Below are 22,266 nucleotides of genomic sequence, written 5' to 3' on the forward strand. Positions count from 1 at the left end.
TGTAGTTGTCCTGTCTGTGGTGACTGATTATTGTTACTTTTCTAATTTAGAATAAAACTGAAATGTACCATGATAATAACATTTTTGACATGCAGCATAGTAGCTCCATAGTACCTGAGGTTATCATATAAATACATGAGATATAAATATGGTATTCAGAATCACAGTACACATCAAATAACCATGGCATTATACTGTGATGGTACATACCAGTTCCATTTGTCAGAGCAAACTATGATTTACATTGATATTGTACAGCATCACAGTGGTCTCTGAAATATTGTGATTAATATAGTTCAATGAATAGCAATTTTCTAAAACAGGATCATTCTGGAAAACAAACAAACAATACAGCCAAAAATCATTTGGAAGGAGGAAGAGGCCCATAAAGTGGCCTATAAATAGCGTCCAAGCAAAGGGAGAAAATTAATCGATTTTCAGACTGACTTATGAGATATTGCACAGCAGGAGAACAAACTGGAAAGTAGCCAGGAGTTGAAAGACACTGAGTTTTTGTAAACGTCATGCAGAAAAAAAAGAAAGTATTTCTCTCATCATAAAATGTCATGTTGTGACAAGCATTTGGCTTGGCAAGCAGCACTTTTCTAAAATGATGGAAGTTATATTTGGTAACATTTGTACAAGATATCTAGCATCTCAAGAGACTTCATTTTTAACTAAAGCTTATGGAACCTTTTTCTTCTCAGTTTTGGACAGACTGCTAATCTTTAACCCCATTAACCGTGGCCATTGACTAATACAGTCAGCCTGGGTCAAGTGCTATCTAATCCTGCTTTTAGTCACTCTCTTTTACACCATGTGCTACTATCACCACCATAAAGCTGGCTAACCCCTGACCTCCTAGTGGTACGTATACTGTACAGTTCGCCTTTTCAGAGATAACCACAGCTTCAAATCGAGTAGGCAAATTTAGCTTTAAATAATAAGTTCAAGTGATTTTAATAATAAACCTTTAATCAAGCCAGATAAGAATAAAATTAAAATGCAGTACTGAGTACTGTATAGTACGTGTATATCACATTATCTTTCAGTATAAACATAATGAACATAAGTTCATTTTAGCAAATAATAACCAAAACTGTATTTATCAAGACACTTGTTATAGACAATCCAAGTGACCTAAGGTAAAACATACAGTAAACTGATGAATATGAAGTAATCAATTAGCACATAATCACAGTTCTTCTGGGAATTGATTATTAGATTCCAAACAAGGGATAAAATTTGCAAGACAGAACATCTAATGCATGTTAACATCTTGTGCTTCCCTACATCTCTTCCCCATTATTATTATTAAGGGATAATGGATAGGACATAACATTAAATTGAAAGATTTTTCTCTTGATTTATTGTCTATGCAGCCACAAGGGGAATAGAATTAGCATATGAAATTCTCCTATCCTCAGCAGCCAAAGCTCTTCATTAGTCCATCTTTGACATTTTGTCAACATCAGATGCTCTTAATGGCACTTGAGCACAGCACTCCAGACTTGTGAATGAATTATAAGTGAGCCGTTTGCTTCAGTGCTGTCAAATGTTTACTGTGTCCAAGCATGATAAGATACTGCTTTAACATTACAGTGTTTGTTATGATCACTTTTTGTAAATATAAAGAGGTGTAGAAAATTGTATTAATGTAATACCAGTCCTCTCCTGTGTATTCCTTATGTTGAAAAACAAAATCTTCATGTATACAGAATGCATAAAATCAGAGATACGAATAGATGTATGCACATATTTACACACTTTTAACAAAATATAAAAGACAGATACAAGTGAAACCATTGCACAATTTAATACTGAAACACAATTTCATAAAGCTTACTCAACGACAACTGAAAATAAGCTAAATATTAAACATCAAAATAAAAGCATCCATTATATCACCAGCAACCATAAATTAATCCACGTTTAATGCATTTGAAATGTTTCTGGACACACTGGACCTATTTCATGAAAATCCATCTTCATCCATACTTATTAAACCACAAATACTGAAAAAAATACAAAGAAGCGGTCATCAACTGATTAAGCTTGAAAACTGTACATCATATTTTTTGTAACATTAATCTGGGTTATGTATATTTTTAGGGCTTGCATATTTACATTTTGAGAACTCAGAACAGGAAATAATTCATTTAATAGCTGAAAGAGACGTCACTGGCACAGTCGTTTTCTGCACATCGCAGTGACCTCACATAGGCTTTCACTTGACTAGAGTATACCTGTTAAAGTGCCACAGAGTGTCCAAGATCAAGCAATGTGTAGGAAGGTCATAAATAAATGTTAAAAAGAACCAAACACACACACACACAATCATCAAGGTAAAATAAAAATAAAGCATAGCACTAAGCATGTCAATTAAAACTACAGTGGCAAAAGGAATCATGGAGTGCCTTAATGTGAACTCTCCATAGTGTCTGTGCAACATTTACAGAGATAGACATATGTGGATATGGAATGCGGTGTCTTCACATGTGATCATGAGAGAAGGTCCACTGGGAATTCTGCACATGAATATCCCACGTGTCAGTAGCTGGCCACAAAGTCCAGAGGCACACAGAACCGACAGAGAATTGTTTCTTCTATTATGCCATGCTCTCCCTCTCCTCTGATGGTCCGTTTGACAGTTTCTTCACTTTCTTAACACCCTCTCCCATGGCTGTTGAGGTAGTTACACTGAAATGAAAAGAAGAGTATCATTAACAACAAAAACAAATTCCCGATGTGTAGCATAAACAGGGATAATTTGTCATTTGCAGGTTTCATTTGAAGCCAAACACACTTACACAAAATATTCAAGAGCTAAAACAGTTTCTACAACAGATTTGGTTTTGTGCTTCTTCAGTACGGACATGAAAGAAGTTGAATCTTGGTCAGTAATGCTGTTCTGAAATAGCTAACTTAAAACAGGTCCTCAAATAATTTCAGACTGTCCCAATTTTCTGAGGAAAGCCCTTTAGCGATTTAACATGCATACAACTGATGTTTAATTCATGAAAGACAGAATCCATTTCTTTAAACACAAAACAGTCATCTCTTAATCTTTCTGTTTTCAAAGAAGATTTGAACCACTGTGCAACAATTTTCAAAACAAATGTTTTTTTTTTAACATTCTTAGAAAAAAACATTACTGGGATGCATCTTGAGACAAAACAAAGGCACTGATATATTTTATGATCAGTCATTGCAAGTTTATTTCAGTTGAGACTTTAGTCCAGGACTGGGCTTAAGCCTTGTCTGTGAAACCGGGGGCTAGTGTATATTGTACTTTTGAATCTTTTCCCACTGGGCCAAAAATGATTGAATCACTTAAACAAAGATCACATTTGCATTCATTATTTTCTAATTTTACACAAACAGCACCTTATTTATATTCAAGCATTTCCATAAAAATGTGCGGCGAACATGGACAGAGTGTTCTGAGCAGAAACTGAGATCAAGTGTGACACGCACACATAAACTGTCTTGCTTTCATACTCTGCCCTTCTGTTCCTAATAATTATTTGAGCACAGATTGGACTGCATATGGCTACACAAGTACCAGCAAACTGTTCACGGCTCAGATGCACCACACATCTACAGTATGAGGACCTAGACCTAGTTGTTGAAGAAACATGACATTTACCCACTTGAGGTTCATTTTAATTCAGGTCAAATGTCAAAGAGGAGTGGGAAAAAAAAACACTGGATATGCACAGTGTACTAGAGTAACATTAGGTGCAAACTTCAGTGAGTCCAGAACTGGACTTCAAGCAGCTTGGATTCTGTGCCTCTCCAGTCTTCCTCCAGACTCCCGACCTTGATTTCCAAATGAAATGCAAACTGTACTTTTATCTGAAAAGAGGACTTTGGACCACTGAGCAACAGTCCAGTTATTTTTCTCCTTAAACCGGGCTCACACGGTGCAAATTTTTAAAAGTACAGTCCTAAAGGACTTTTATATGAACATGATGATCATGTCAGACTATGGGATCTCAGTTGTCATTAAATGTCAGACTGTACGGCAGTCAAGACGAGTTAAAAATGGGTGTGCGCAAGAAAAAATGTCCAGAGTTTTACATTATCAACCCATACACGTCCAGTGACTGCGAACTGCATTGCACGCAGGAACGAAATGTTGGCTATCATGAAAAGTATATGAACGGCGGCAATACTGGCGTATTTAAGAAGAATAGTGTATGCAGCTCTACACACCCACATGAAAACAGCGGCGCAACCAGTGTTTACATAGAAAAGGCAACGTATCAGATTAATTCCGTGAGCGGAGGATGGGAGCGCCAGAGTTTATGGCTAATAGAATAATTCTCTAGCATTAATTCTGCTCATAGCTCGTCTTGAAAAATGGAGACAGCTTGACATTCATTTTAGGGGTAGTCGCACTGCAGGACTGTGCGCCAAATCTTCTGACACTGACAGAATTTCGTCGGAGGTGAAATTTGATCGCAACAGCCATTAATCGGCTGTCGGTGAACATGTCAAACCAGCGATCAAAGACTACAGAGTTTAGCCTAGGATTATAGGAATCATTTATGATTTTTGAAATTTGTCTTAGACGACCAAATCGTGGCCACAATTGCACAGTGTGAGCCGGGCTTTAGCCCTGGTAAGATGCTTCTGATGTTGTTTCTGTTTCAGAAGTGGCTTGGTAGCCCTTTTCCTGAAGACATCTGAAGACTCTTGATGCACTGACTCCAGCTTCAGTCCACTCCTTTTTAAGCTCTCCCAAGTGTTTGCATTGGCTTTGCTTGACAGTATTCTCAAGCTTGTGGTTATCCTTGTTGCTTGTGCATCTTTTCCTATCCAATTTCTTCCTTCCAGTCAACTTTGCATTTAATATGCTTTGATACAGCACTCTGTAAACAGCCACCCCTTTCAGAAATGACCTTCTGTGACTTGCCCTCTTTGTGGAGGGTGTCAATGATTGTCTTTTGGACCATTGCCAAGTCAGCAGTCTTCCCCATTATTGTGGTTTCAAAGAACAAGAGATACCCGGAATTTAAACTGTAGGGATCGTCATTTAATGAAACTCAAATGTAAATATTGTAATATTTTGAGATCCTGGATTTTTTACTTTCATGAGCTGTAAGCCCTAATCATCAAAATAAAAAAAAACTTGAAATGTTGTATTTTACATGTAATTAATCTAGAATATATGAAAGTTTCACTTTTTGAAACAAGCAAATAAATAAAAATTGAGATGCACCTGTCCTAATGATTAATAACCTCAGAGCTCAGGTCATTTTTTTCCCCCTAATGTAGAAGAACATGTATGGGAAATTATAACCAAACTATTGCACTATATTAAAAGGTGACTGAGATTGATCAAATAAATAAATAAATAAAAGCACTCAGGGCAGTTTGGACCTAAACTTTGAATGCTCATGAGAGCAATGTTCTCTATTTTTGTGGTTAGCATCATCCATCTTATCTCTGTTCTTTGCAAGACTCAATGAGGACAGCTGAATCAGGCCGCACCACAAGTCATCCAAAAAAAGTTTTTGGGAAAATAGGCCACAAAAAAGCACTCTGCTCATTCAGCTTGGGAGGAAGACAAGCGCGGGTAAAGCACAATGTCCTGTGTAAGGCAGGTGGGAGAGATACTGTGGGAAGAGGAGGTGGAGGAGGAGTAGAAGGGGAAAAGTGCAAGCAAGGAACAAGGACATATGGAGTCACAGGGCTATTTTGGTAAGTGCCGGGGTGGGCGGTGGATAGAGCACACGCCGCCTGAGGGAATGCTGAATGTGGGGTGAATGGGAGATGGGGACTTGGGGGAAGGAGGGGAGGATGGGGGTTGTCAAGGAACAGAACAAGACTTGGACATCAGGGAGTGGAGAAGAACGCAATCCACAGAGATTTTTAGAGAAAAAAATGGGGAAAAATGACAAAGCCTGAAGAGATGAAAACATTAAAACACACTGAATCATCTGACCTGATGAAGCCACTCAAAATGCTTCGAAATAAGCAGCAAATGTTTGGGTGTGCGTGTGTAAATAAACGGGGCATGACAGGTGCTCTCAGATGGGGCATGTAATGAGGAAGGCTACTAGGTCCTCCACTCAGGAGGAACCCCTCTGGGCTTCTTCTAGAGCCATGACAGGTGGCTGGATCATTGTAAGCCTGTCTGTATGACCAGGTCACAGCTGGTAACGGAGTGCAAGAGGGTCACGGTATGCAGAAAAGCTGTGCGTGACAACACATAGAAGAAAGATGCCCTTATTTATTGTAAAATGCAAGAAATGAGAGAAATAAGTGTTCAGACAGTCTCGTGATCTCTTGTGCATTGTTATAGTCATCTGTCATCACTGGCTCTCTGTGCTGTGAATGAGTCGCATTATCTTGAGGAATCAAATTGTCCTTGATCTTTTGAGATAAAAGAATGACGCACTATGAAAACATGTCAAGGTACGGTCCATTCACTTCCATTCAGACTTGTGCGAACGCTGGAAAGTAGAAATGTTCTTGAAATGTCCTGTCTTTTGTTACATCCACCTTATTTTTCAGTGTGGAAGGTTTCTGATTCATTATAGTTAAAATAAATAGAAGGATAATAAACAAATCAAACTCTTAACGCTTTAAATCAGTGTGAATGATTAAAATAATTATAACAAAAAATACCAGTTTTCAAAATCAAGCAGCAAAAAAGACTGTTCTTGTACAGCTAAAATATGTGGAAGCAGCTGAAAAGCTTGTACATTCAAGTAAAATGGCAGTGCCCTCTATGATATTAAAAATAAGGTACATATGAACCAGTTGCTGTGCATTTATGTATGATTTCTTACACATCGTCCATCTCCATGTCTTCATCCTCCACAGGCAACAGTAGGTAGGGGTTGTAGGAGGCCGGCTGGAACTTGTGTCCAGTTAAGAAGAAGAAGGTCAGAGTAGCCAGCTCATCCAGCAGCTACAAATAAACAACAAAACCAAAAATAAAACCATCAATATACTTTTTTTCTATTTTGTTAATAATTTCATTTTTTTTAATTAATCTTAAACATTCCACACACTATGCATTTGTACTGTGCACCATGTACCGCTACACAAGGAAAGCTGTGACTGTTAAACGTATTAAGAGTTCAACAATCCATCATTTTTGGTTAAGTAAGTGTATTTGAAGAATGGAATAGAATTGGGTAGAAGTACACAAACTGGGATGCATTTGCATTTTACACAATTTAATCCGAGATTGAAATAGTTTTGAATAAGCATTTGTAACACCATAGTGGGATCTTATTGATTTTAAGAATTAGAGGTAAAACTTTACAAAGCTACTAAAATAGGCTCATTACAAAGTCGACACTGGAACACAGGATACCTGAGGTGGGCTCAGGTCAAGTGCTATTTATAAAGAAAAAGAAAAATAGCCTATTACTTCTAAATTGTGTTTTTTGATGTTAAAATCTTGAAAACATTATAAGTAGACCTCAGAGAACAGTACAAAAAAAAAACAAAGGCAGTTAATCACCCCTTTAAATGTAAAACACTTTTTGATTACCTCAAAAATGAACATTTAGTCATCATTTACTCACCCTCATGTCGTCCAAACCTGTATAAGTTTATAAGTAATAACCATTCAACATAAGGAAGAAACTCATACAGGTTTGGAACGACATGAAGGTGAGTAAATGATTACAGAATTTTCATTTCTGAGTTTAACTATGCCTTTAACATTTCAAAAATGTTACAGATATGTTGCCATAAACTTTTCTGTGATGTGATTAATAGAGGTTTATGCTTAATGTGAACTGCACTTTTGGTATACTTCTACTACATTTTTAGTATACAGATGTCTGCCAGCTGTTAAATCTTTGTAAGGTTGAGTATCCATCACTCACCTGGTAGAGCCACTTCCACTGGAAAGGAACAATGACCTTGATGAGACTGGCAATGATGCGGGTGAAATAAATATAGCATACAATCTGTGACAGAAAGAGAGTGTAAGAAGAAAAGAGACAGACAGAGGAGTGATACATTTATCTAAAGAATCAGATAATTGTGTTTCAGTGTCTGATCACATTTAACAAAGACAAACGACCAAACAAACAGTGTGTTCTAGTCTGATTTTGTTTCAAAGTTGCAACAAAATAAAGAAGAAATTTATCTAAGGTTTTGGACTAGTTAGGTCAATAATGAAATAAGTAAATGTGACATTGATACAGTGAACTCATGTTCAGATGCTCTTGCGTTCAACAAAATACTTCATAATAACTTAACGTAATATCATTTCTATTCTTTAAATGAATAAAAAGATTGGTATTAAATTGGAAAAATGCCAGTGGTTAGTGTTTTTAGATTTTTGGACCACACTGGACAAAGCTGGAGACACAGTTAATGGCAAATCAAGACGTGACAGATGAAGCATTTTAAGTTATCACTGTGAAATAAACTATAATATTGCACAAAAAAAGTGAACTCAATGCATTCATGCACAAACCTTCATGGATAAATGCATTTATTCAGTCAGTGGCTGTTAAAATCAAGCAAAACTAATAATGCACAGAACTAAGCACCAGGCATGTGTCCATTTAAAATCACTGTGTCTGAATATAAGTAAGAAGGACAGCGAGACAGTGAAGTGAATACATACCATCACATAGTAGTGCCTAAAAAGTTTCAGTTGAGCCAGATTGATGGCAGCTACAAAGGAAAAGAGAAGTCAAACATTACGATTAAAACAGAGCGAGAGAGAGGATGAGCTGTCCTTTTACCTTTCATTCTTCAATTACTATGCTTCTCGCTCCTGCTGTGAAAACTGTTAAAATCAGAAGGCAATCAAAGAGCATATCTTTGTGCCCTGCGAGGTACAGGCAGAAGATGAAAGCAGGAAAAAATGTGATGCGCAGCAATGAAACAATGATTACTTGAGAGGGAAAAAAGGGTGGCGATTGCCTGGAGAGAATATTTTCTCTTCAGTATAGGATTATATGCAGTCATAATACACAAAGGCAACATACAGGGGTGCTGCAGTATATGTATCATATATTGTGCTTAAATATTTCCACTTAGTAACTTATAAGAGGGAAAAATTGGGACACAAACAGTGGGGCTAAGGGAATAACCTGCTTCATTTTGAGTGCTGCTCTTCCTCACACACACACCTGCTCTTGTTCATACAATCTAATATTGGTGGGAAAAAGTTACTGTAAGCATGCTAGCTTGAAAATAGACATCCTCAGGGATCACATCTGAACACTGTGTATTTGAATAAAAGTCAATGCAAAGAAAAAAAAGGCTGTCTAAGCAAAACATACAACAAAAATACAGTTAACAGCCACACCAGTACTTCTGATAATTCCAAAGCTTCACTAGTAAAATGCACACTTTTTTAAGTACCATTTATGTAACTGGTTACAATAGATACAAACAGATTAAAAGTATATCTGATTAAATTTATATTGTATATCGTGTATAAAGGTATAAAAGGAGAGTTCAAGAAAAAAAAGTGTATTATAGTAAAAATAGTAATATAATGAAATTATTACAAGTAAAAATAACTTAGTAACCCCAAACTTTTAAACGGTAGTATAAACACAGAAATGTAGGAAATGGCAAAACAATAATTCCACACCTTTTCCTAATGCTTTGCAACATTGTTTTTAAATAACTATGCCAATTAAACACACTGAAATAAAAACGATTTCAGCTCATAAACTGGAATGAGGTTATGCGGGCACTTACATTTAAGTAAAAACCAGCACAAAAATGAGACTTGCAATGCAGAATTTCTGCATTTTTCCCAGATGATGGAATTTGCAGAGATCCCTTGCTGCAGGGTCGAATCTGTCTACCATTCCCTGAATTTGTGGGTAGGATAAAGTCATAACCCAGGCTGGTTTCTCTGAGCTATGACATTTGCAAGCTGCTTGGCATCTGCTGTCACAACGGGCAACAGTGCACGGTGGCAGAGCACATGCCAAAGAGAGCATCTCTAGCAGGATCCATTTTTCCACTCTAAACTATCAAACCACAATAGAGAAATACTGTTGTTTCATGTTAGTAACAAATGTTTATATCTGACACATGCACTGTTTGCTCAAAGGAATGAAAAACTACCCCCTGAACAATCCCCTGCGTGACCACTCAGTGTTTGTAATGACGACTAAATCCATCTGTGTTTTCAGTTTAGGATCAGTTCATCTGACTTATGGCATCATATCAACACAAAGTCAATAAACAATTTGGTGCTCATAATGGGCAAATCACTGAAACGTATTGACTGGAAGAATTCTCCATATACAATGCCATTCAAAAGTTTGGGATGGTAGTTTTATTTATTTTTTTTAAGTGGTCTCTTACACTAACCAAGGCTGCAATTATTTTACAGTAATACAGTAAACACAGTAATAATGTGAACATTTTTTATAATTTAAATATTTGACTGACATCTTTTATAACTGGTAATTAAAAAAGGCCATTGAAAATGGTACATGTGATGATCAAGTTTTATATCAAACTGAACTGTTGACCAGAAAGTGCTCTGATAATGTTCGACATACCTTTCCCATCTGTTGCTGATGCCTCTTGTAAATGTCTTATGGACCTATCAAACAAAAACAATTGATTTTAGACTTAAACTACTAAACAGCCAACAATTTACTCTGTTAGTCATGACATTATATAATTTATGATAAAGAAAATTCAATCTGGGCCAAACTAAAATGACAAAGATGCAGAGCACTCACCAGACAACTGGAAACAGAATAGCTCCACAGCACAGCAGATCTACCAGAAACAAGATCTCCATCCACAGACCATACTCACTCGAGCCCTCTTCTGTGGACTCAATAATGATGTATGCCACATTGGCCAGAACCTAATATCACAAGACCAACAAGATCACATAACATTCATTACTGTATTTATCATAGGAGTGCAGTAGTTTAGCTTAAAAAATAAATAAACTTTAAAAAAAAAAGACTAATACCTGCAGGGGGATGACGATCATGAAGATCTTTTTGTCTTTATCTGAGAGGATATGCTTGACAAAGGCCCAGCCAGTTCCTATTAATGCTATAGTGATGAACAACAGTGCCCCCTTCAGTCTGCATAAATAAAAAAAACATTCAGCAAAATCAAACAAAACCACTCATATTGCTGAATAACTGTTATAGAAATCATGACAACAGTACAGAGGTTTTAGTCCAAAAAACAAGTTCACTACCCACCTAAATCAACCAAACCAACCTAAGGAACCCTTTTTAAAAAAAGTATGGAATACATCAGTGGTTCTCAATTCCAGTCCTCACGACCCCCACTCTGCACATTTTGTATGCATCTCTTATTATTTCAGATGTTTGTTCTATTCGACCATAAATGCCCTGCGAAGTGAACATCACAGGAGATTTAGTTCAAAGGAAGTGTATATGTTCCATTCAAAGGGCATTTAAAGTGTGCGAGACGTGAATTTAAATCGTATTTATTTAAAGAGGTATAATTATGTCACACTTCTCTAGTAAGTTGCATCTGTGTGTGAAGACGTTGCAGCAAATACGTGAATGAAGTGAAGTAAACTTCAAAAGATTTCCCATGCTCAGGGAGAAGGGAGCATCAATCGGAACACAGTTCATTCATGAAGTGCTCTTCTAACAAGCTGGTTATCTGAATTAGGTGTGTTAAATAAGAGAGACATGCAAAATATGCAGAGTGGGGGCCAGAACTGGAATTCAGAATCACTGCACTACATGACTTTTGTCCAGATTTTTGCAGCCTCGAAAAATCACCACTAGTTGCTGAAAGACAAAGTCAATGTGTAGATTTTGGGAAGCCAGAATTAACTGATTTCACATATTATTTTATAATGCACAAGCAGAGACTCTGAATTTTTCACCTTTAGACAATAAATTCAGTCAAGGGATATCAAACAAGCTGACAAGAGTGTAGTAGTGTTCGATCTTTAGTCGATTGCATGTCCAGTTTTTTACCCTGTAAACATTTTCAAAGTCAGCAAGTATGATGCCTAGTGTTTAAAAATCTGCTCAGATTTTAATGGTTGTGTTGTGTATTCCAGTCAGAGGAGCAAAAACATAACTGTATATACGTCAGTCCTTTTTTTCCTTATATGACAGTGCTTCACCCTATTCCGGTCTTATCCAGTTACATACACATTTCTCTCTCTCTCTCTCTCTCTCACACACACACACACACACTTTATATGTTGGTGAACTTACAAGTGAGTAATGTAATAGACCACAGCCCAGCCTTCAATAGGAAAACCCTGATTGGAAATGTAGTAGTAGTCAATCTGTAAAATCAGAATATAAATGTTAAAACAAAGGCAATGTAATGCTGCTTTTTGCCTTGGATATCTACGTAAATCAGTTTTGTGTGGTTCATAGAGCAAAAAGGAAAGTTTTCATTAAACTACCAAGGTTTGCTAATTTATTATGTATGATTTTAAAAAAAAATATAATAATAAAATAAAAATCACACTCTTGAAATCTAACATTTGCATATAAACAAAGAGGTAAACACTCACTGCATGGAAAATAAGGGAAAGGGACTTTGTGAATGGAAGAGCAGCCATCAGCCAATGAATCTTGTAAACATCAGAACTAAAAAAGAAAAGTACATAGTAACCACAAAATCTGCTTCACTAATTTTACAGGAGACTTTGCTGCTCTCTACTGGTCATTTCTTGTAACATGTAATGTATGAAACCTTCATACATAGAAATGTCTGTTATTGTGGCACTTACCTATGTGTACGCAAAACATGAACCCACAGCGTGCCGATGAGAAAGAAGAACATGGACATGCAGATGTACAGCTTAGGTAAAGGAATCTCTCCTGCAGAGAGAAAGCTGTCTGGATTCTTTTCCACAATGTTGATCTGAAATTGCATTTACCGCTTAAGTACAGACTTGAACTTCATAACATTTAAGGACATTGTATTTTAGAACTCAGAGAAACACTCACATCAATGCTGAAAGGCAGCATGTCTGACAAAGAGCTGTCCTGGTTTATTGGCAAAGAGTAGCAGTTGTAGAAATAAAAGTTATAAAGGCCTTGCTGCTCATCCGTTGTGATATTGAAGTAAAACTAGAACAAGAACAGGTCAGTCAGTGGAGTGCACAATTAGGCAGATGTCAAAAGAAGTACACCTAGAAACGGACAAGTATTAGTTTAGTTCAGAACTAGCTTGATGTACTTCAGAGCCCCATGAGCTCTCTGCAAAACCACTTCATGTCCCACCTGAAATGAGTAGATTTTGCCTTTGTTCTGAAGAGGATAGGTATATTCTGTCTTGTTCTGGGGGGAGTAATAACATTAAAGTCAGTTAATGCAGAATTGAGACATTAAGGCCCGTTTTCACAGATGGGGCTTAGCTTAAGCCCGGACTAGGCCTTAGTGAAATTAAGGTATTTAAGCAGCTTTCATAAAAATGTCTTGCAAAATGTGTGCATCTTGAGACAGAACAATGGCACTGACATATTTTAAGATATGTCAGAGCAAGATATTTTCAGTTGAGACAGCTCAAACATGCATTTTAGTCTGGGACTAGCCTTAAGCCTCGTCTGTGAAACTGGATGTAAGAGAATTTTTTCAGACTAAATGAAGTCATAAATAAAAACAGATCTGACCTCAACATCTCGCTTGGATTTAGAACCCGCTACAAATTAACAGGAGAAAAACACAAAATCTAATTAAAAAGTAGATTGATATAAAAGCCAACATTATAATTGCATGAATTAAAAGGCTTTCATTTACAGCACAAATGGGATGAAAACATTTACAAACTATTGTTTGAAAAGTCTTTTATGGCCACCGAGGCTGCAATTTAGCCTATTCAATAATAACAATAAAATCTACTGTTTTCTATCTGAATATACTTTAAAACTGTAATCTTTTTTCCAGCCATTGCTCCAGTCTTCAGTGTCACATGATCCTTCAGAAATCATTCTAATTTTCTTAGTTGGTGTTTAAGAAACATTTCTTATTGATATCAATGTTGAAAACAGTAATGCTGCTTAATTCTTTTCTGGAAATTGTGATTATTTTCCAGAATTCTGTAATGAATAGAATACTTTTTTTGTATTCATTTTACGTATATAGAAAAAAAATCTTACTGACCCCAAATTTGAAATTGTATGGTTGTGTACGCCATGATGTGATATACCGTTCAAAATAAGAAAGACTTACTTTTAGACCGAGATCCATCATCCGGCCCCTTGTCTTGGAGATCTTGGCCCTTTTCAGCTTGTTGTTCCACAATGTTTTTGGGCAACATAGGTATGACTTTGGGAAACACACCAGCCTCTGCTGAAGTCTTCTTCCTCACTCTGAAGATATTGCAAGTCAAGACAGAACATTCATAAACTTGGATAATACTCCCAAATTTATTTATTTAAATAGTAAAACTCACAAGTTATTTTTGAAGTCCAGCAAGAGAAGCACCCCTGCAAAATTACTACCTGGATCCTTTTTTAGAGGACAGTAGTCAAGACCCTCGTCCTGCGCATTCATAAGAGAGGTCATCAGTTATCCGACTCAATTTGACTGAAAGATCATACAGTTAATGTTAGCTTTAATCTAATATGTGACGCCATGGCCACAAAACCAGTCATAAGGGTCAATTGTTTTGAAATGGAGATGTATACATCATCTGAAAGCTGAATAAATCCAGCTTTCCACTGATGTATGGTTTGTTAGGATATGGCAATATTTGACTGAGACACAACTATTTGAAAATATGGAATCTGAGGGTGCAAAAAACAATCTAAATACTGTGAAAATCACCTTTAAAGTTGTCCAAATTAAATTCTTAGCAATGCATATTACTAATGAAAAATTTGGTTTTGATATATTAACGGTAGGAAATTTACAAAATATCTTCATAGAACATAATCTTTATGTAATATCTTAATATTTTTTGGCATGAAAGAACAATTTATAAATTTGACCCATACAATGCATCATTGGCTATTGCTACAAATATACCTGTGCTACTTAAGACTAGTTTTGTGTCACATATGCACTCACATATTTAAAGGATTTTACGCTGCAAACACCCTCATTTCCTGGTTTTGTGGTCCAGGTTCACAAATGATATTGTATGAATCATACTGTACTGCTATTAAATCCTTAACTGACAAGATTGCCAAGTTACAGCGGTTAATTTATGATAAACTAACCTATGCTTAAACTAGCAATAACAATCTACAGACACATTTAAAACACAACACTGATACCAAAACTGTACAGCAAAAGCACAGATTTAGACATTCAAAGCCAGACACTGACCAGATATGTGGAGAAGCCATTATTGCTTGCACGATCTAGGCTAAAACCAATCTGCAACAAATAAATAAAAATGATTTAATATGAGAGGACACATTATAAAGATATTTCATTTCGTTTTTACTGGTCAACATACTGCAGGTGACATACATTTAGTTGAACTTTTATGATAATGAGAAATAGTGTATAAGGTGACGTCTATTAAAAACGTGCAAGACATCTTCATATTGATTTATTTCATCATATTATTCATTTAACAGACAGGAGAGAGTCTGACCGTGGAGCTGTCGATGTTGTCCGTCTTCCCATTACTGAAGCTGAGGCTGTTCATGCTCATCCTCATATAACCAGCTTTATAAAAGCCGAATGTGTTCAGATGGACCCGCTGACGGATGTCATCCTGAGACAGAACAGTCTTTAGATGCTGAGATGCGTTTAAATTATCATCTGTTTAATGGCACTTGCATTATAACAACAAAACGGTTATGACTGATGAATCATAAGACCGCATCCGTTGCATTAAACAACAGTGACTATACGAATATCCTATAGCAACATTTCTAGCACAGCACACACATACCTTAAGTACGAGATGATGGAGTCGACATTGACTTTCTATGATAAGAGCCGTTATAATCGCATTAATAACTGTAAACATACACCTCTTCCCGGTCGCCATTTTTAAAACCACTTTAAAAATAAGAACAGGTCAATCGTTCTATTATTTCCGGTTCACATATTTAAAGAACGACGCCCTCTAATGGACGAATTAGCGAGTTGTGAAATAATAAACAAAAATGTCATTCCAAAAATGTTTTTGGAAAACAGTGCCTTTCGTCATCCAAGTCAAAAAACAATAAGAAAATGAGAGTTTTGTTTCAGATGGAGTCTATTTCTGTGCCTTATGTGATCTCTTATTGGAATGGTTTAGTATTGATATTCCCTGGAAGAAAGTTTGCTCATTACCTCACAAATATTTAATTACTAACAAAACGAGAGAAATTGCATTTAAGTTGATTCATAGAATTTAAGTGCTCTCTTAAAAGACTTAAGAATGATATTAATACCAACTGTTCTTTCTGTTTAGGAAACAATGAGACGTCTTTACATTTATTCTGGAATTGCTCTTACACAACATAAGACTTTCATGTGACTTTCTTGACTTTATCAAATTTTGACTTATAGAAATGTTATTTTTTGCTTTCATGAATGTGAAAAAAAAAGTGATGCTTATTTTATAAACCTTATTTTCCTTTTAGCTAAATATCATGTTCATAAATGTAAATTTTCTCATTGTAAACCTTTTTTTTTACGATTCAAACTGGAAATTAAAAATAATTTTGAATCTATTGAATTCTCTACAAACGTGAAAGCCATAAGAACAATGACTTTGTGGAAGGACTTGGCACCTCCTTTGGACTGGGTGTCGTGTTTTGACGATGACAATTGTTGTTGTTTTTGTTTTTTTTCAGGCATTCAATAAAAAACAAATTAAAATAAATAAATAATAAAAAAAAATCATTCCAAAATCCAAGTAGGCTATATGATCTCGGATCAGTTTTCTTAATTTTGCTAAGTAAGATTTAACTACAAATAACAATTATTTTAAACATCCTCTTTTGTGAATATGTGCGGTGATTATGGGTATTTGTATGCAAGCCACATTTGCGACTTTTTATCTCACAATTCAGATTTTTTTTCTTCTCACAATTGCGAGTTTATATCTCGCGATTATGACTTTTTTCTCGCAATTTCGAGTTTATATCTCGCGATTATGACTTTTTTCTCGCAATTTCGAGTTTATATCTCGCGATATAAATCTTTTTTTTAAATATTATATCTCAAAATTGTGAGATAAAAAGTCGCAATAACCTTTTTTTTATTCATATTAAGATAAATAGTATTGCAGTAATACTTTTAATCAAACAACTGATTTAAAAACATTCTTTGCAATTCACCAATTAAAAGAATAACTCTCCAAGCTCATCTCTTATCACAAGAGCATTTTTCACACTCCACCTCACATCAAAAAAGTGCATGTTATTTGTTCATTTACAGTATGCATATTCCATAACAACCCGACCCTCTACAAGAGATTTAAACATTCCAAGAAAATCAGCATCTTCCCCTTCATTCTTACATTTATGGTATTTTAAAATAGCCAACTTTGCCTGTCCCACTAGAAGATTACCAAGTGTACACTGTACTTTCCATTCTTTCTTATACTTCACACCCAAAATGAACATATTTTTTGTAAACATAAAACCAAGCTTAGTAAATATTTTATCCAACAATTCAAACAAAGGAATGAATTTTAAACAATCACAAAAAAAAAAAAAATGAAAAACAGTATCGAGAATATTGCAAAAAGGGCATGCAGATAAAACCATCCCATTAAATTTAGACACAAAGCTATTTGTTGCCACAGCACAATGGAGTACTCCCCAGACCTCTTAGGAATAGGGGGCTTATACAAACACCTCCATGATGGAGTTATTTCTGAAGAAATTGATAGATATTCCCTCCATTTAGTATCAACGCGTCTTTTCAATTGAGTATAAAACAGGGATTTCACACACGTACAATACAATATCTTTTCATCAACATTGTGAAACAATACATATCAAATCCTTTCAATCAAGTATCATTCAGATCTTCATCCAAATAAAAAATTATGATAACTCGAAGATCTGGAAAAATCAAAGACCTTTCACCATTCTCAATAAAATTGTTTACATAGGTCAAGAAAGACTGAGGAAAAGATTTTTTTTAAGATCTCCAATTATCCCTTCAACATATCTTTCTGATCTAAGCCCAACTCTATTAGCTATTGATTTAGCCGCATACCACTGACCCTTTGAAAAATCAATTAAATCTTTTACGATAGCTATTCCTGTGTTTAAAAACCTATCAATTACTGAACTCAAAATGGAAGAACTCATTTTAAAGAGAGGATTAAAAAACAATGGTTCTAAAACACCATAATGTTCATCATCATCTCTCAGGTTTTTAAACACTTGCCAGGCTTTTAATACAGATACATAAAAGTTAGAAGAAACACTTCTTCTAAAACAAAAGATTTTTCAATTAAGAACAACTGCTTAGCTAATTCCTCCACTCGCCTAACAGAAGGGATGTACACTTATCCCAATTAATTCTAGTAGATGTGGCTTTTTGAAAAGTTTTCAAACTAGAAGTCAAAGCAGCCATATCATCAATGTTTCTTATAAAAACAGTTATATCATCAGCATAAGCTGTGAGTTTTACAGGTGGGATCTCTGGAAAACCAGGAATACAAAATTTCCTCAAATATGACAACAAAGGCTCAATAGAAATTGAATATAAAAGTCCTGAAAGGGGGCATCCTTGTCGTATGCCTCTTGTTACTGCAAAAGGTCTAGTTAAACAACCATTAATCTTAAGCATACTAGATGTTTCACTGTAAAAGCAGAGCCAAATTGTGGTCCAAAGCTAAAGGCCTTCAGAGTCTTTAGTAAATAAAAGTGATCCACTCTGTCAAAAGCTTTTTCTTGATTTAAAGATAAGAGTCCAATATCAATTTGATGTCTTTTGGCAACTGCAATAATGTCTCTTAGCAAAAATATGTTGTCGAAAATTGTCCGTTTAGGGATACAGTATGACTGGTCCTCATGAATTATAGTTGCCATACATTTCTTCAACCTATTAGTTATAGATTTTGACAGCATTTTAAAATCAGTACACAGCAACGACACAGAGTGCCAATCCTTTAAGAGTCCAAGATCTTCTTTCTTGAGGATTAATGTGAACACTGCTCTTTGACAGCTTAGGTGTAAAACACCTTGGTTAAAAGACTCCAAAAAAACATCATACAAATCATGTCCAATCACATTCAAAAAGCTTTCCATCCACACCCGAAGATTTGCTACTTTTCAGCCCTTGCACAGCACTTGAAACCGCAGAAAAAGTCAAGAATTCCTCCAATTCCATCTTTTCTTCTTTAGACAACTGTGGAAGATCTAGAAGAAGTTCTTCAACTGCTGCTTCATCACAAGGTTCGGGCTGATAAAGTTTCTCATAAAAAGAAATAGCAGAAACTCGAATTTCTCGTTGATTGGTTATTTCTTTGCCATTAGGAAGTTTCAATTTGTGAAAACATTTCTGCCCTTTGAACTTTTTCTCCGGTCTGAAAAAAAAGCAGTTGGAGCATCCATTTCATTGCACTTCACATATCTTGATATGGAATAATATTTTCCCCCATTTAAAATTCTTATTATCCAATGAAAGGTTAGATTTTTGTGATTTTTTTAAATAACAGATCAAAAGGATTAACAATGCAGATTAATTTTTATAGGCTTTTTTGTTCACATTTATCGAGGGTGTCAATAATTCTGTCCACCACTGTATGTGTGTGTGTAATGAATATATATGTTATGTGTACAGCTGATATATATCTTTTATTACTCCTCAGGCCAGATGGTGTGATTGACCCCTTGTTGATTTCGTTCTGGCAGAAAACCCTGTCTCTCTACCCTCCTTCAGCTGGCCTCGCTCCACTCCGTGAGGAAGAAAAGTAAGTCTGTCAACTAATCTAACAATAATGTTTTATTAAATGAATGAATTCAAATAGATAATTCATAAATGTATGCATAATCTATCTTTTCAGACTTCCACCCCGATACGTTTTCCACTTCCTAGATGAAGTCCCAGACAAGCAGACTGAGCATCTCCAGACCCCTGATAATAAGGCCCCTCCCACCCCACTGCAGCCTTTTCCAGCTCGAGTTGAGTTCAATCAGAGAGTGACTCATCCTTCACACTTCCAGGATGTCAGGCATATCGAGTTCGACATCACCGGCTCCAACATACAGTGAGCATACATGCAATATTTAAAATCAAATCATACTGATTAAATGTACTCACAAAATGGTATGAAAAGATGTTGTCCATCTCTGACAGGTACAGTGCAGGGGATGTTGTAATGATGAGACCCTGTAATGCCGCAGAGGATGTGGAGCAGTTCTGCAACTACTGAAACTTACTGACCCGGAGAGATACTTCACACTAACTCCCACTGACAGCAGCACAGGTGAGACTTAACACCTAAATCCATTAATATTTTTACTTCGTAAGAATGCATTAAATTGATCAAAAGTGACAGTAAAGCCATTTCTAATGTTACAAAATTCAAATTAATTCTTTTGAACTCCCAATTCATCCAAGAATTCCAAAAAAGAAGTATTGTTGTTTCCACAAAAAATATTAAGCAGCAGTTTGCGCATTGAAAAATGAAAATAACAACAAATATTTTTAAGCACCAAATGAGCATATTTAAATTATTTCTGAAGGATTATTTGACACTGAAGACTGCAATGGCTGCTGAAAATTCAACTTTGGGTTCACAGGAATATTGCACATTTTAAAATATATAAAAACAGACAATATAAGAGACTTTTTCAAAAACATTATCAACCCTAAACGTTTGAACGATGGTGTAAACATTTATAATATTTCTATAAATATGTCTTTCTGATTTTACCGTTTCCTCCGCAGAAACACCCTAACCGCATCCAGATTTTGGTTGGTGTGGTGAAATATAAAAGCATGCTTTTTAAGCCACGCAAAGGCCTCGGCTCTTCCTGGCTGGCATCTTTAGACCCTTCTAAAGGTTGGTCTGATCAAACTGAAAGTAAAAAAGTCAGTAATGTACTCCGACAAATAAAATATATGAAATCTGTACATTCCATTTTATTGGTGTCCTAAATGCTATTTAGGAGATGTTTACGTACCACTTTGGGTGAAGAAGGGAAGTTTGTGTTTCCCTCAGGACCCAGACACCCCTGTTATAATGGTGGGACCAGGGACTGGTGTGGCTCTTCAGATCTGCCAAAGAGGAGAGGGCTGCTCAGGGGAAGATGGGTGAGTTTCTTGGATTTTGCAGTTTTTCAGAAATGAAAAAGATTGAAAGTGATCAAACTTGTATTTTGCTAAAGATTATGGTGAGTTTTTTCCTCGAAAGGTCTGATGTATTCGGTTTTATTTGTGCTGAATGGCAACAATCAAGACATGGGGCCTATTTTTTAACTATACCTTTATAAAACAGTGTGATAATACAGAATTTGATAAGTAGTGACTGAATGTGTGTCATAACACACATTCAAGAAGTCGTGGCCTAATGGTTAGAGAGTCGGACTTGTAATCCGAAGGTTGCGGGTTCGAGTCTCCGGCCGGCAGGGATTGTAGGTGGGGGGAGTGAATGTACAGCTCTCTCTCCACCCTCAATACCACGACTGAGGTGCCCTTGAGCAAGGCACCGAACCCCCAACTGCTCCCCAGGCCCCCCAGCATAAAATGGCTGCCCAAGCTCCGGGTGTGTGTTCACGGTGTGTGTGTGTTCACTGCTGTGTGTGTGCACGTTGGATGGGTTAAATGCAGAGCACGAATTCCGAGTATGGGTCCCCATACTTGGCTGAATGTCACTTCACTTCACTCATAACACATGAAGCTCTTGCTAAGTCACAAAATAGTTCTATAGTTCATTCTAACTGAAGTATTGTCTCCTTGTTTCAGCTAATGTGCTATTCTTTGGCTGTCGGTCTGAAATAAAAGACCTCTACTGTCGATCAGAATGGGAGGAGAAAGTGCAGGCGGGCCAGATGATCCTTGTCACAGCCTTCTCCAGAGATCAGGTCAGACAACTTTAAGAATACTGTTATCATCCTTGGTGTGAATAGGCCTTTAGAGTTGTGATCCGACCAGAGTCGGAGTTGTTTTCCACTGCCTTTGACAATGTCTTTTGTTGTATAAAACTGAAGGATAACGTGATAAAGACTTGAAACCAAAGTTAGTGATAATTCTTTTTTTTTCCTCCATAAAATATTGACCAAAATATATGTCCATATCCATCTCATACTTGTATATTCTACATCAGTGGTTCTAAGTCGACCTCCACAGACTGTCAAGGTGGCCACGGGATGATTTAAAAGTAATTACATTTATAAAACATTTATATTAATATAACAAATTAAAA

The 22,266-nt window shown here is 36.1% G+C and overlaps 2 protein-coding genes and 1 pseudogene across 3 annotated transcripts in view; 2 read left to right on the top strand and 1 right to left on the bottom strand.

Annotated features, from left to right (window-relative positions):
• The window catches only part of LOC306869969 (CCN family member 1-like), a 1,026,947-nt gene that overhangs the window by 808,359 nt on the left and 196,322 nt on the right, over positions 1–22,266 (top strand). The gene's annotated exons all lie outside the window — the stretch shown is intronic.
• On the bottom strand, positions 1,544–15,966 carry LOC306869545 (protein GPR107-like). The gene is made up of 18 exons (XM_079416296.1): positions 15,838–15,966; positions 15,535–15,657; positions 15,261–15,311; positions 14,383–14,471; positions 14,160–14,299; positions 13,601–13,629; positions 13,212–13,268; positions 12,936–13,058; positions 12,716–12,849; positions 12,497–12,572; positions 12,189–12,262; positions 10,946–11,063; positions 10,704–10,834; positions 10,518–10,561; positions 8,609–8,658; positions 7,857–7,940; positions 6,804–6,925; positions 1,544–2,700 (listed from the first exon to the last, which is right to left on the bottom strand). The coding sequence occupies exons 1-18, from the start codon at positions 15,934–15,936 to the stop codon at positions 2,610–2,612; spliced, it is 1,635 nt and encodes a 544-aa protein (XP_079272422.1). The 5' UTR covers positions 15,937–15,966; the 3' UTR covers positions 1,544–2,609.
• LOC306869522 (NADPH-dependent diflavin oxidoreductase 1-like) lies at positions 17,690–22,072 on the top strand (annotated as a pseudogene). Its single transcript has 9 exons — positions 17,690–17,694; positions 19,708–19,809; positions 19,903–20,106; positions 20,196–20,325; positions 20,460–20,479; positions 20,790–20,904; positions 21,011–21,155; positions 21,807–21,925; positions 21,971–22,072. The product of its transcript is annotated as an NADPH-dependent diflavin oxidoreductase 1-like (transcript).

This window comes from Barbus barbus (genome assembly GCF_936440315.1).
Source record: "Barbus barbus genome assembly, chromosome: 5".
Taxonomy (NCBI): Eukaryota; Metazoa; Chordata; class Actinopteri; order Cypriniformes; family Cyprinidae; genus Barbus; species Barbus barbus.

What these genes read in the sequence shown, in the direction of transcription:
- LOC306869545 (XM_079416296.1), bottom strand. Translation starts at nt 15,936, where the DNA reads ATGGCGACCGGGAAGAGGTGTATGTTTACAGTTATTAATGCGATTATA. An exon ending in GCAAAATCTACTCATTTCAG is followed by an intron (nt 13,059 to 13,211) that starts GTGGGACATGAA and finishes TTCTTGTTCTAG; the next exon opens with TTTTACTTCAATATCACAAC. An exon ending in TTTCCCTTATTTTCCATGCA is followed by an intron (nt 12,263 to 12,496) that starts GTGAGTGTTTAC and finishes CTGATTTTACAG; the next exon opens with ATTGACTACTACTACATTTC.